Genomic DNA, 12925 nt, shown 5'->3' with positions numbered 1-12925 from the left:
AAAAAAAAATCCCAAATGAGCTTTTCTAGCCATAAGTATAGGATTCTGTCCCCACAATTAAGGGAACAGGATAGCTCAGATATCAAGATTGAGGTTTCTAAAAAATTTGTTCTAAAAGAAATATGTGCTCATTCATTAACCTTTTTAGGTTGCTACCATATATACAATTAGCACTGTATATATTACTATTACCAATACCACTTTTACTATGGATCTGTATTCATATTGAGGTCCCCTGTGTCCAGAAACAGCAACACATGTATTTAAATGAAGAAGACTAGTATTCATTGGATGCATAAACATAAATCTGCAGAGTATTTTTTTTCAAAGCTATGCGGACATGATACAACCAATCCAATAGAAAAGGGGAGAAAAAGTTTCAAACACCGGCTATTTTGAGAATATGACAATATCAAACATCTCCAGTAGCTGCCCAAGTGTTTTCAGGGTTAGGGGGATTTAAATATTCAAATCTCTATAGCCCTTAGGTTTCAGAATGCTTTTATTAATATGGTATAAAGCCACAACTCCGGGCCTCCCAAATGTGAATTGGAAGTCACAGGGGAAAAACCCTCGAGCATATAGCTCTTCTCCCCCAACACACATGAGTTCAACAAAGACAAAGTGGTGAAAATCCCTAAGTCCCCTTCCTGGCCTTGGGACCCCAGTAACTTTCCAGATTCCTCTCTCCTCTTACCAGCCCTGCCTGGAACCCAGGCTGCAGAATGTTTGAAGAACGGATTTGGCAGAAAATACATGCTTAAGGGCATTCAGGTGCAAGTTATGCCGGATTTTCCCCCAGGGCACCCAAGGAGATTATTATTAGGGAAAGAACAGTTTACAAACTGCTTTTGGGGAGGGCCACTTAATTTTATGCTGTTCCCACCGTTCGCCTCAACCAAACACTCAAACCATATAACTTATTCCTTCTTAATGTGAAACGAAACAAAACATAACAAACAGCCCCTGGTGAATTAACCTTCCAACAGGCTCGCTTTATATCCTAGATCGGGGATTGGCAAATTTTTGCTGTAAAGGGCCAGCGGGTGTTTTAGGCTTTGCGGGCCCCTCCTCAACTTCTTTTGCAACAACTTAGTTCTGCTGAAATAGTCACAAACTAGTCTACATAAGCAAATGCATGTGACTGCATTCCAGCACAACTTACAGAGTCCGGCAGTGGGCACGCTTGGCCTCAGGGCCGTAGTCGGTCTGTCCACGTTCTAGATAATAGCCACATACCGGGCCTCTCTGGAGAACTGCCAAGGGTGCCGTCACATGGCTCTAGCCAGGTTCATGCCTACTTACACAATATTTAGTTCTCCGAGAGCAGAGGCATTGCTGTGGAAGCCAGGACGACCTGAGGAGTCGACGTTTATCCACACCTGCAAATCAGCATGCTCAGAGATGGATGGAAGCCTAGAAGGGCCTATTTCTGTTTTATTAGCAAACCCAAGCGTGTAGCCTGTGCCTGGCTTTTTGCTAATCCTGGAGGGACCAGCGGGAGTTGAGGATACTGATCATTGTGGTGCTGGGGTGGCAGGTGCAGAGGCAGAGAAAGGTAATGAATTACAGGCAATCTGGTTCCTCCGCAGCCTGAAAGGGTCCAAGAGGCTCCCCCGAGGCACTGAAAACAAGTCAGTACTCAGGAATTCTCCGCTCAAGTCATTGGGCTTAGAAACTCGGAGGTAAATTTGCTCAGCACGCGGCTAAATACCCGAAATCCAAAACCAAATGTATAACCGTTGGGAGGGCAGCATGGAGTTTCCTACAGGTGGAGGAATTCTTGCCAATCAGCTGCGCCAGGCCTTGCCTATTACCCGTCGGGAAAACAAGGCCTAACGAGGGAGGGGTAGCTTGGCCAGCTAGTCTGTGGAGAAATCACCAAATCTCAGCTTTTTTTTTTTTTTTACTTTGTCTTTGCTATTTCCCCCTAAGGCATCTGAACTTATAGGGGGTTCCCTGACCATATCAACACTCATGTCATGAGATTATGACAGCTAAGTACCTGGTTACCCTACAGACAAGATTTATGTTGGGCTATAAATGATGCCAGAGAACATCTGAAAGTTACTGAGGGGAACAGGATGCCTCTCTTCACTGGTTTAATGTAGATGACAAAAACCGCACGGGATAAAGCATTAAATGGCCATCTTCCCACGAATATAAATGCTGGTCTCTCATATTATATGATAACATGGCAAGAACAGACTGGGAAGTTCTTAAATCGAAGTTAGCATTGATCTGTTTCCCTCCTAACAAATCAAAAGCAAATGTTACCCTCATGTCTTTGGTGTCTGTAACATAAAGGATCCCTCGGGCAATGAAGGCATTGCCGGCCTTGGTTTTGGGGTACGTGGTATTGATGTGTTGCCCCACAGAGAATGTCCTCTCATCCAACTGGGCGACGAGAATGCTCGAGCCATCCACACTTGAAGCGTAGATAATCCAAAGGCCCTTTTCATCCACAGCTAAATTGAAGTAAGTCTTGGAATTTGCAAAAAGGTATTTTCGATCAAAATACAGGGCATTTTCAAGCTTCAGAGTTTGGGATGTTTCTTTGCCAAAATCAAATCTGAAATGTATAAAAGGGCAGATATGAGTCAGCATTTTTGAGGACAGTGGTGGCTTTGTTTGTGGCTATCCTCTATTCAACGGGGTGGAGCCTGGGACGCTGCATTTCTAAGTTCCCGGTCATGCCCATTCTACCGGTTGTGCCCATTCTACGCAGTCCTCTGTGGGTCAATCATGTCAAGGATGGTGACACCGTCTGAGTGTCCACCAGCGAGCCACGTGACCCCGGGACATTCCTTACTCTCCCAATTCTCGGATGTTTGCCGATCGGAGGCCTTAAAAAATGAACTAGTCCAGTCTTTTCATTTTACAAATGAGAAAGGAGAAGTGACTGACCCGGGAACATCGGTAAGTAGCCAGAGTTTGAATTTAAGTTTTCTAACTGCAAGTTTGGGGGGTTTTCCTCTACCTCTGCTGGAGTTTTTTAAAAACAAACATGTCACAACAGTCTAAATGAAGCAGGAGGTCGTCAGCTGGGAAGAGCTGGAGCCAAGTCACTGCCGTGAAGGCAGTTTTCTCATCAGGAAAGCGATGGGATAACGAGCTACAGCGGGGAGTCGCCCGCCCTCGGCTCCTGGAGGCTGATTTGGCAGACTCCACACCCAGACCTGATCAGAAACGTTGACGGTGATACAGAAGAACCCTAACTCCAGGAACGAGAATTCGGGAACATTGGGCTAAAAGAAAAGAAGAACACAAGAGGGTGCCATTGAGCAGCAGAAGAAATGGGGACGGTGGGACTGTGTGCAGAAGCCTCGCAAGCCGGAAGCCAATTAGGAGCCCCTGAAGTAAGTGCGAAAAGAAGCCAGAGGCAAGTGAGGGCTTGAGAAGAGCCTGCTTGCCTGGCTGAGCTCACGGTCTTCTCTGTCTTCCGAATGCCTGGAGTTCAGGACTGCCATTGCTCTGGTATTGGTGCCTGGTGGTGCGTTTCTTGAAGGGACTTGTCTCTCACAGGAGAAACAGGGTCTAGTTCCCCTGTGGCTGGGGGAGGGCAGGGTTGCAGGACAGACCTAAGCAGCGCATCACTCGGGCCAAGTTTCATTAGAAACCACTCTTTCTTGGAGTGGCCGATCCTCTTTCTGGGGCTCATTCACTCCGGAGCTCCCCCACCATGCTTGTTCCTATGGAAACACAGCCTGGGGGGTGGGCAATAAGAAGCTGTAGGATTACATGGGAGAAAGGGCACCAAAAGGAGTGTGTCTGGGGAGTCCTGGCTTCTAAACAGGAGGGGTTTGGTTGCCTTTTTCTGTTAGCACAAGACTATGTGAAAGAAGTGACCAAGGAGCTGTTGAAATGGTGGGTGGGGGAAGGGAGTGAGAGGCCAAGGGGAGTAGAATGCTTCCAGCCATAGCTCACAGGTGTCCCGCCCCCAGCCTAACCAACACTCCAATGCCAGCAAGGTTGTTGCAGCTGGGCCTCATGGGCGGCGGGCCGGGGAAGGGGGGTTATGAGGGTGAGAGAAGTGGGACCCAGTTTTCCCGCAGGTCCTTATCTCTTGTTTTGAATGACTCGGACCATGGCTTTCATAATACTGGGATTATTTCAGATAGGGCTGCCGCTGGACGGCTGCAGAGGTTCTGGTCCATCTTCTCATTTTTACTGAGGACCTGCAGACTCCAGGAGGTGGAGTCTTGTCCAAGGCCATGGAGTCAGTAGGCAAAGATGGAACCTGACTGAGTTCCCTGCTTTCTCGATTTGTCCAAGGTGACCTGCTTCTGCCTCTAAAGACCAGAACAAAGACAGAATTTTAGCAATTCTTTTGGGGGAACCAAGAGACCATGGCGCAGTCTACCCAGGTAGCCATCTCCCTTCCCCTTAGGAGAGCAAAGAGGAGGAGAGGGGGCCTGGCCAGGGCTCCATCAGGACGACAGCTCAATCTGAACACAAAGATTCCCTGACTTTGCACTGTGTTCAGTCTTTAGTCTTCAATGATCTGAGCTATGACATGAAATTCTCACAGCACAAGTTTTTCAGAATACAACCGACTTCGAGGTGTGACGCCTTCCTGAAAGGGGAGTGCTAGGTTCTGCCTGCCTCTTTTTTCCAGGGCTAAGAGAGCTACCGCTCTTATCACTCCAGATCTACTTCTCTCTGGCTCTGACCTTACTCTTGATGTCTCCACTAGCAATATGGCAGATCCCAGGCTGGGGCTGGGTCATGGGGCTCCCTCACTGTGTCCTATGGTTCATTCAGTTAGCAAACCCTGACTGACCCGTGTGTGGAAGCTCTGGGGACAGAAAGATGAGGGAACCACACTCCCTACGCCTAAGTAGCTCCCGGATCAGTGAGACACCGCACAGGTGCTATCTGGGGTGCGTGAGCAGGGCAGCTGTGGCCCGGGTGACTCACCTCACTATGGTGTTGGAACCTCCTTTGTGGTAGTAGAGAGAGTTGTTGTGAACGGCATGCCCGCAGCCATGGAAATAATACGGCAGCTGCACGAGTGCGTAACTGCCGTTCAGCAGTGATGGTTGGTCTTTGAATTCCTTCACCCTGATGCCTGCAGGGGAGAAGCCAGGGAAAGGCATGGGAGGGAGTAGGGGGAGGACGTTAAAAGGACGTAAGTTGAGAATGAGGTGTCTAGCAAGGGTCCACGTCCAGGTTAGAGTCTCGGACTCCCAGACTCAAGGCCAATTCTCTTGTCTTGTTTCCTGAACCGTCCTTCCATGGCAGAAGGCACAGAGTTGGCTTTGCTCCTCCAGGACCCCTCTAGACTATTTATAAAGTCTTTTATCAGACCCTCAGAGGCCTGAACCGGCAACAACGAAATCTTGGCCCTTGTGTAATCCCCTCTGCCGGCTCCTGCCCCTGCTGAGTGTTCCTCCTTCCTTCTGAGTCACAGAGTCCTTCCCAGCTGGTAACCTGGGCTGTCACCGAGCCCTGAGGAAATGAAGTCGTGTCTCAGCCATCGCTCTGATCGGTGAGGATGGCCAGACCCTTTCTGGAACGAGGCTACTGCAACTGCTGATGGTGGTCGCTGAGCTGTCCCTCCAGGGCTGCACAACTGGGGTCATGCTTGGAGGCAAGAGGGTACCTCACCCTCTCCCCTGGGCTGTCCAGCAGAGCTCTCAGAAAGATGCCCACGAGTGCTCTCCTTAAAGAAAGACAGCGTGCAAGAATTTGTCTCTAACATTTCTTCCACATTATGGTTTTGGGCTTGATAAGGCTGTCATCATACGGCTATTTGTTTCTTTCTAGATATTTCGCCTAAAACTGAATAAGTGACATTGGGAGCACCCTGGGACCTGACCTGCAAGGCTTGTCCCCAGTGGGCTCAACTGAGACAAGTGTGCCACCCACTCACTTGTGCTTTGGAAAACAAAGATCCTCTGTTGTGACCCTAATCAGGATGGGGTTGAGATACACAGACATAGAATGAACCCGATGAAAGGCACAAGCCCCACACAGATCGGCCTCCTCACCAAGGGAAGTTACCTGAGAAATGTTCGGTCACCCAGATCCTCTCATCACTCTTGTTTGCAGACTCTCTTATCCACGTCCCAAATGTCTCTCTAACTTTCAGTACTTGTGTTGGACTCCCGATGGAAGCGATCACAGATTCTACCAAAGGGAGAGAAAGAAAAATCACTCATCGTGACTTGAAGGCATCCAACTTCTGAATTTCAGAACAAGATGCTCTGCTTCATGTACCTGCTGGTGGAGAATGGTGATCCCCGGCCTTCTCATCAGCCTTTCCAACCAACGTACCATCGTTCGGTGTGGCACACGTCTCACCTACAACAACAATGACAATTGTCAGAGCAAATGCAGGTGGCACAGTGAGAGTCATGTAACTTTATTACTGGTGCTCTCCCCACTTCGCCCCAGGCTCTAGCCCTACAAGCATCCCTTACAATAAGTGCACCGAGTTTTTTTTTTTTTTTTTTTAAAGATTTTATTTATTTATTTGTCAGAGAGAGAGAGCAAGAGCGAGCACAGGCAGAGAGGCAGGCAGAGTCAGAGGGAGAAGCAGGCTCCCTGCGGAGCAAGGAGCCCGATGTGGGACTCGATCCCAGGACGCTGGGATCATGACCTGAGCCGAAGGCAGCTGCTTAACCAACTGAGCCACTCAGGCGTCCCAAGTGCACCGAGTTTTTTAGTTGCTTGCTTTTAAGCAACAAGTCAAATACTTCCAATTCCCCACCACCTGCCCCTGGCATCCCCACCCTCTGCTGGGGGAGTTCCCAACAACTATCCATCATCACAGTTGCTAAAAAAATGCACTCCCAAGAGGGTGTCAGTCAAAGGGGAAAAGTGGCCTATTCAAGCCCTCAGCACTCTGGGGTTGGGGGAGCGGAGAGCTGTACTGATGCTTCTTGGCTGCTCTGGCCTGGTGGTATCACTATCACAGATTGCATTTTCCTGGAAGGATTTACACTTTCAGGGAAACTGACAGGGCCTCATGATAGTGGTGGCTGCCTTTACCTTGTCTTCCTGGACAGCCAAAGGGAGGAGCCACAGAGGGAGAAGGACCCCGGAGATGTTTGAGCTCTCCTCCACCATTTCCTACCCCTGTTGGCTTGAAGGTCTACGGGACATGGGTCCTCAACAGGTGCCTGATTCACAGCTGGTTTGAGGCCATACCTGAGCTAGAAGCCTTCCTACCTGGGTTGTAATTGTTCCCTTAACAGATGGGCTTAATTCAGACCTTTGGTGAAGAGGTGTCCCAGGCTGGCAGAAGCAGGACAAAAGGGAGGAAGGTGGCCAGTATGAAGACAGAGGGAGTGGACTGGCTGGGGAGAAGGACCTGATCTGGGGCAGGTGGGGATAAGTAAAGCTTTCTGGAGTTCAGCCCACTTGCCTAGAACAATTCTGAGGGGTTCAAATCACCTTTTAGTTAGGTGCTAGGGGCACCTCCATTGTTCCAACGGAAGCTCACAGAATAATCTAGAGAGGTTTCTTTATCAGTAAAATTAAGGGCAGGACCCCCTGTACTCTAAGCTTCTTTCTAGCAGGATGAGCCTGTGTTTCCCTGAAATCTTCCTGTCCCCTGAGGTGAGAGCAGTCTTGGGAACAGTGTGATGACTCCTGCTGCCTCTGAGTTTCATCTGGAGTTTCTGTTCAGGAACGTGGGTTTTGCCCAGGAAAGGGACAGAGAGACCCTCCTGTTCTTAGTCTGAAGAAAAGGCTCTCATTAATTCATGTTGTACTAACATGGTTCTAAAGCTGTGGGGGCAGGAGGGGGCTTAAAGAAATGGAATTGGAGGAGGAGAGAAGGCCAAGTTCAGATGCATGATGCCTGGCAACCGAGGACTCATTTCTAGGAGGCAGAGTGGAAGACCACGGCCTCTCATTTAAGCAGTTTCACACTATGGCTTAGGCCCTGCTGACCAGCCTCTCAGTAGGCAGGCGAGGCAGTGGCGGCTGCTTCTTCCTGCACCCCTGTCCTGGCTGACACAGCCTGTGGCAAAAGCTCAGGTCAAAAGCCCCCTTCTCCCAGACGAAGGTTCCTGCTCAGCTCATTCTCCAAGGGCAGCTGAACAAAGAATTGATGCTCCCGGAGAGGGTGATGCTGAACGGCAGTGAAGGCCTCTTGGAGGGGGAAGTTCTAGCCTCACCTTGGAAGTATTTTTCATTAACATGGCCCTTCATTTGTAATTAGCTTTCAGTCCCGTGGCCACCTCTGGAACCGACTGACCCATGGGCAAGTCCTCTTGGCCTTCCAGAGATCAGGCGCCCTTTGCCCTTGGTTGGCTTAATCCCAAAGTGTGACTTTCCAGCTCTGAAAGGAAGAAGCTCTCAGAGCAGAGCTTTAGAGCCCAGCAGATGTGAGTCTCAGCTCTGTCACTTATTGAGTGATCTTGGGCAAGCTACACAGCTCCTGGGCATTTCAGTTTGGGATCTCTAAGTTGGTGGCAGTACCGACTGGCGTATCATGTCATTGCTGTGAGCCTCTAGTGAACTAAGCACTTAGCACCGTGGTCAGCATGCAAAGCGGAGCGGCGGAGAGGACAGAACTGAAGAACCAAGGTGGGGGAACCAGGCTGAAACCCCGCCTCGTCTCCCCAACATAAGCCAAACCCTTCACGCTCCCAGAGCAAATGGCTTAGCCTCTGAGACTGTTTTGGGGGAGAGGGATGGTGGGTTTGGCAAGGAAGAAGAATAGTCTGGGGATAAACGAGGGGAGGGTGAGCAGGGGAGGTTGTGGGGGGCCCAATTCTAAACCCGCTACAAGTTCTCACCCCAAGGGCAGAGCACCAAAGCAGCCCACCAGCCTGGTGCACAAGGGAGCTCTTGCTTTAGGCAAAGCCTCTGTTTAAGAAATCCGGTTGCAGAGCCTAGGGGAAGCCTGAGTGTTTGGGATTATTAGCCAAAAAGTTGGGTTCCCTGGGGCAGGGGCTAGTGACCTGCACACTGGCCATTGAACATGTTTGGCTGCCGAGGGCCTTTAGATCTTCTGCTTCCAGGTGGTCCTGGGGGACCTGGAGGGCCCTGGGGTCCAGGGGGTCCAGGTGGGCCTTGGTCACCTTTAGCACCTGGAGAGAGAAGTGGGGTGGGGAGAGAGTTTGATTCAAGAGCCATAAACAGAGATGGGTTTCTCCCAGGGGAAAGGAGAATAAGCAGCCCCAGGGAGGATGGCCAAGTGCCCCCTTCCCGGACATAACTGCATTCTAGAACTTGTCCATGCAAAGTTGAGGAAGCAGCCGTAGAAGACGCTGAGTTCCACCTCTGTGCCAGGAACTGTGCTAAGAACTTTATAAATCTCCTCTCCATTGTTCTTTCCAATCATTTGTGAGATGGTATTAGTAGCCCCTTAGTGACATGAGTCTTGGGGAAGTTCAGTGCTTTGCCCAAGGTCACAACTGGGAACAGGGTGGAATTGAACCTTAGGTGTGTCTCGGGACAAAGACAAAGCTGGCACTCGTTTCACCGGCCTTGTTGGAGGATCTCAACCCTGACAGCTTATTAGAGTCCCCTAAGGAGATTTAATACAATTCTAATGCTGGGACCCCACCCAGAACAGTTAGGTCAAATGACAACAGGTATTTTTGAGAGTCTCCTCATATGCTGCCAGGTGTGAGAAACACTGCTCCATGTAGTAGAAGAAATCAGGCGAGCCTGCCGCGCCTGTGACCTGGGGCAGACAGCTTAACACTCTGAGCCCGTTTCTTCATTTCCATACTGAGTCTCATCCTCCCTGTCTTGCCCCGTGAGAAGACACTGAGGTCACTGTTGTGCATGCTCTGACTTTAGATGGCCATTGCGCATGGGTACAGCCTATTGCAGGTGCTATTGTCTGGACCATTCACAAGGATGCCACGAGGCTGGGCCATTTAGCTCTTTGGTTCTACCCTCCCATCCTGAGCTGACTGGTGATCTCAGATCTTATTAGCCACCTCTTCCCAGCCAGACTAGATAAGCTTGCTAGGCTCTCTAGGGGCAAGCCAGGATCCCAGGCAAGTCCAAGTCCACTCTGAAAGGGCCAGAGACCTGTAGGCAGGGCAGACAAGATCCACCCTCAGATGCCTTGTTTCCTCTCTGGCCAGCGGACACTCAGCTCTGGCTGCTCTCTGGAATTGGGGTACACACAGGGACGTAGCTTTTCCTGAATGGTTTGTCAACACCCCTCACTTGTTAAGGGGCATAGGGGAGTATAGCAGTTGGGATGTATAAATTCCTATAATAACTGAAGTATAAAATGGTCTCGTGTTTTCGAAGTATATTCACCTATATTTGATCCTGTCAAAGCACTTCTTAAATTTTGTGTATTTTGTACAGCAACCTCCCCGTTTAAGAAACAAATCATGCTAAACATAATTTGAGTTTTGGTCTTAGCACAGTACCAGGCAAACAGTAGGTGCTCAACACATTTTGAGAAGCTAGATGGGCAACTGCTTCAGGGTCATTGTTTTTGACCATCTATCATCCCAGCTTCTTTGGGACAGATGCCCTGTCTCACTTTCATCTTCATATTCCCAGCTACTAGCAAAGTTGCTAATTCATAAATGGTGTTCTTTGACACTCAAAAATATTTATTGAATACATAAGGATAGTTATATTTTTAGGATAGAAGTGGTCTCTGAAGTAATGTGCTTATAAAATTCTTCTGCCTCTTCCTTGTCCATGACCATCAGCTGTCACCTACTCTTTCCACCATGTCTTTCTGTGGTTTGCTGGGTCTCTACACCCCCTACCCCTGCCAGGTGCCAACTGTGTGCTCTGAGCCTGGGTTGGAAACCAGAAAAAGGAGATCAGCAACCAAGTCTGCTCCAATTCTACATCAAAATGTTTAGATAAAGATCTGAAGATGTACCTACCTGGACTGTGAAGAAAATGCCTGAGCTTTCTGTCAGTTGTCCTCTGACGTATCTTAAATTGCTTGCTTACTCGTCTTGTTCTGGATTGTGCTAGACTTAATAGATATTTAGAAAAAGAAAGCTCCCTTCATCCTCATTCAATCTAACCATGATGTTTGGACTGGATTATCTAAACTACTTCTGCTTAGATCTCAGATTTTGTCTCACCAAGGTTGGGAGAGCATGCACAGTTTTCTCCTTTTTGAAAGCACCGAATTCTAAAACATGCTGCAAAGCAGATGGGCACATAAAGCAGATAAGGAGAGAAGACCCAAGCAGCATTTGTCCTCAAAACTAGGCCAATTTCTGGGCCCGGCCGCTTACCTGTGGGGAGCACATCATTGGACACATCCCCTTTGTCTCCTTTGTCACCCTTTGGCCCTGCTGGGCCCTCATTTCCAGTCAAGCCCAGCTCACCAGGGTCTCCCTTCTCCCCTGGAGTTCCTGTGGCTCCAGGCAGTCCTGAAGGAGGAAATGATTTCTTAGCCTGTAGTAAAGAAATTGTGGTACCCCACTTTGTAATATCATATCACAAGTAGCACTTTTAGGGTGAAGGAGCTTCAACAACCAAATACCTAAGACTCCGTGGCCATTTTTGGATGGCAGCATGATATAAACTCATTAAAGACTGGTATTTCCAGGTGGCTCTTCTGATTATCTTAGGGACCTTTGGCTGGACCAACAGGGAATGCACCAAAAAAGGGGCAAGCACAGCAAGAGTGGAAGGAAGGTAAGTCCTGAGCCCGTTTGCCTGTGGAAAGGAAGGCTCACACAGAGGGGTGTGTGTGGCGTCCAGAAGGGTGGGTGTTGTCCCCTGCGTTGTTGGTTTCTTCCTCAAAACATCCTGGAGCGGAAGGCTGCTTAGTCATCCTGACTCTTGTTATAGGGAAGCTGGAGCTCAGGCTCGCATCATCTCTGAGGCCACTAAGTGAGCAGCAGAGATCTGATTCTGTGTGCTCTTCTGTGACATTCCAGTGCAAAATGCTTTTCATCAAATGAGCAAAATGGGGGCACCTGGATGGCTCAGTGGGTTAAAGCCTCTGCCTTCAGCTCAGGTCATGATCCCAGGGTCCTGGGATCGAGCCCCGCATCGGGCTCTCTGCTCTGCAGAGAGCCTGCTTTCTCCTCTCTCTCTGCCTGCCTCTCTGCCTACTTGTGATCTGTGAAATAAATAAATAAAATCTTTAAAAAAAAAAAAGAGCAAAATGGGTAAAGTTGTTCTAGCACAAGCATTAAGACGGATGGTGATCGTGTGGGTGGACGGTCTGCCCCATTCCTGGGGAGCCCTAACTCCAAAAATTGTGGACCGCTCCCTCTCGGCTAGACGTGGGTAAGAATCTAGGCAGTGGCCCCTCTCAGCATGGATTACGGATCGCACAGCACTCTGATCCCTGGCAGAAAGGAAGAAACTAGGAGTATAATCCGACTGCCCTGGTCATGCTGGCAGCTAGTTTCCAGACAGCCACAGAGGGTACCAGATAGAGTACCCAGATAGAGCCCCACAATTTCACTGAGGTGAGGTGACAAAAGCTGGATTCTGGGGAGGTGGAGGTGGCTAGGATTCATGAGACAGAAGGAGGAGGTTGTGCAGACAGAGCTCTGAGGAACTTCAAACAGCTGTCATTGGGTCTTTGGCTGAGCCATGACCTGCAGGGTGAAACTCTACAAGGCAGGGCAGGGACAAACAGGAAGTTCACTATACAACTCTCATGCCTGTCCAGGGAAAGGGCTTCATTCCTATCGGGCAAAGCAGAGAGATCTCAGAAAATGATGAGACGCTGGGTAAAGTCCTTGGAAAAGTCTTGTCTCAGTAGTGAGGCTAAATTAGCCCAAGAGTCAAGGCTACTTTGGATCCATTATACCTAAGCTTAAAAACAGCTTCAGAAATATTAAACAGAGCTGGGAGGAGTTTCACTGCCAGAATAGAGTCCATGATCTGAATCGTTTAGCGAATGTAACACAGAACATTAACTATTTAAGAAAGAAAAGGATCGTATCGTCTCAGCAGATGCAGAAAGGGAATTTGATAAAATTTAAACCCATTCTTAATAAATATT

The 12925-nt window shown here is 49.0% G+C and overlaps 1 protein-coding gene across 1 annotated transcript in view; it reads right to left on the bottom strand.

Moving 5' to 3' along the window:
* Positions 1–484: 484 nt before the first annotated feature.
* GLDN (gliomedin) overlaps positions 485–12925 on the bottom strand; it is a 69537-nt gene continuing 57096 nt past the window's right edge. The window contains exons 5-10 of the mRNA XM_004755435.3: positions 11193–11330; positions 8919–9047; positions 6223–6306; positions 6007–6132; positions 4921–5071; positions 485–2572 (exon numbers count right to left, since the gene is read on the bottom strand). Of these exons, the coding sequence (XP_004755492.1) occupies positions 2095–2572; positions 4921–5071; positions 6007–6132; positions 6223–6306; positions 8919–9047; positions 11193–11330 (1106 nt within the window). The 3' untranslated portion in view covers positions 485–2094. The remainder of the gene's footprint in view (positions 2573–4920; positions 5072–6006; positions 6133–6222; positions 6307–8918; positions 9048–11192; positions 11331–12925) is intronic.

The sequence above is a fragment of the Mustela putorius genome, unplaced genomic scaffold (genome assembly GCF_011764305.1).
Source record: "Mustela putorius furo isolate JIRA1106 unplaced genomic scaffold, ASM1176430v1.1 tig00003898_pilon_pilon_pilon, whole genome shotgun sequence".
In the NCBI taxonomy this organism is placed as follows: domain Eukaryota; kingdom Metazoa; phylum Chordata; class Mammalia; order Carnivora; family Mustelidae; genus Mustela; species Mustela putorius.
The sequence above is the reverse complement of the archived record's forward strand: the minus strand, read 5'-3'. Positions and strand labels throughout refer to the sequence as shown.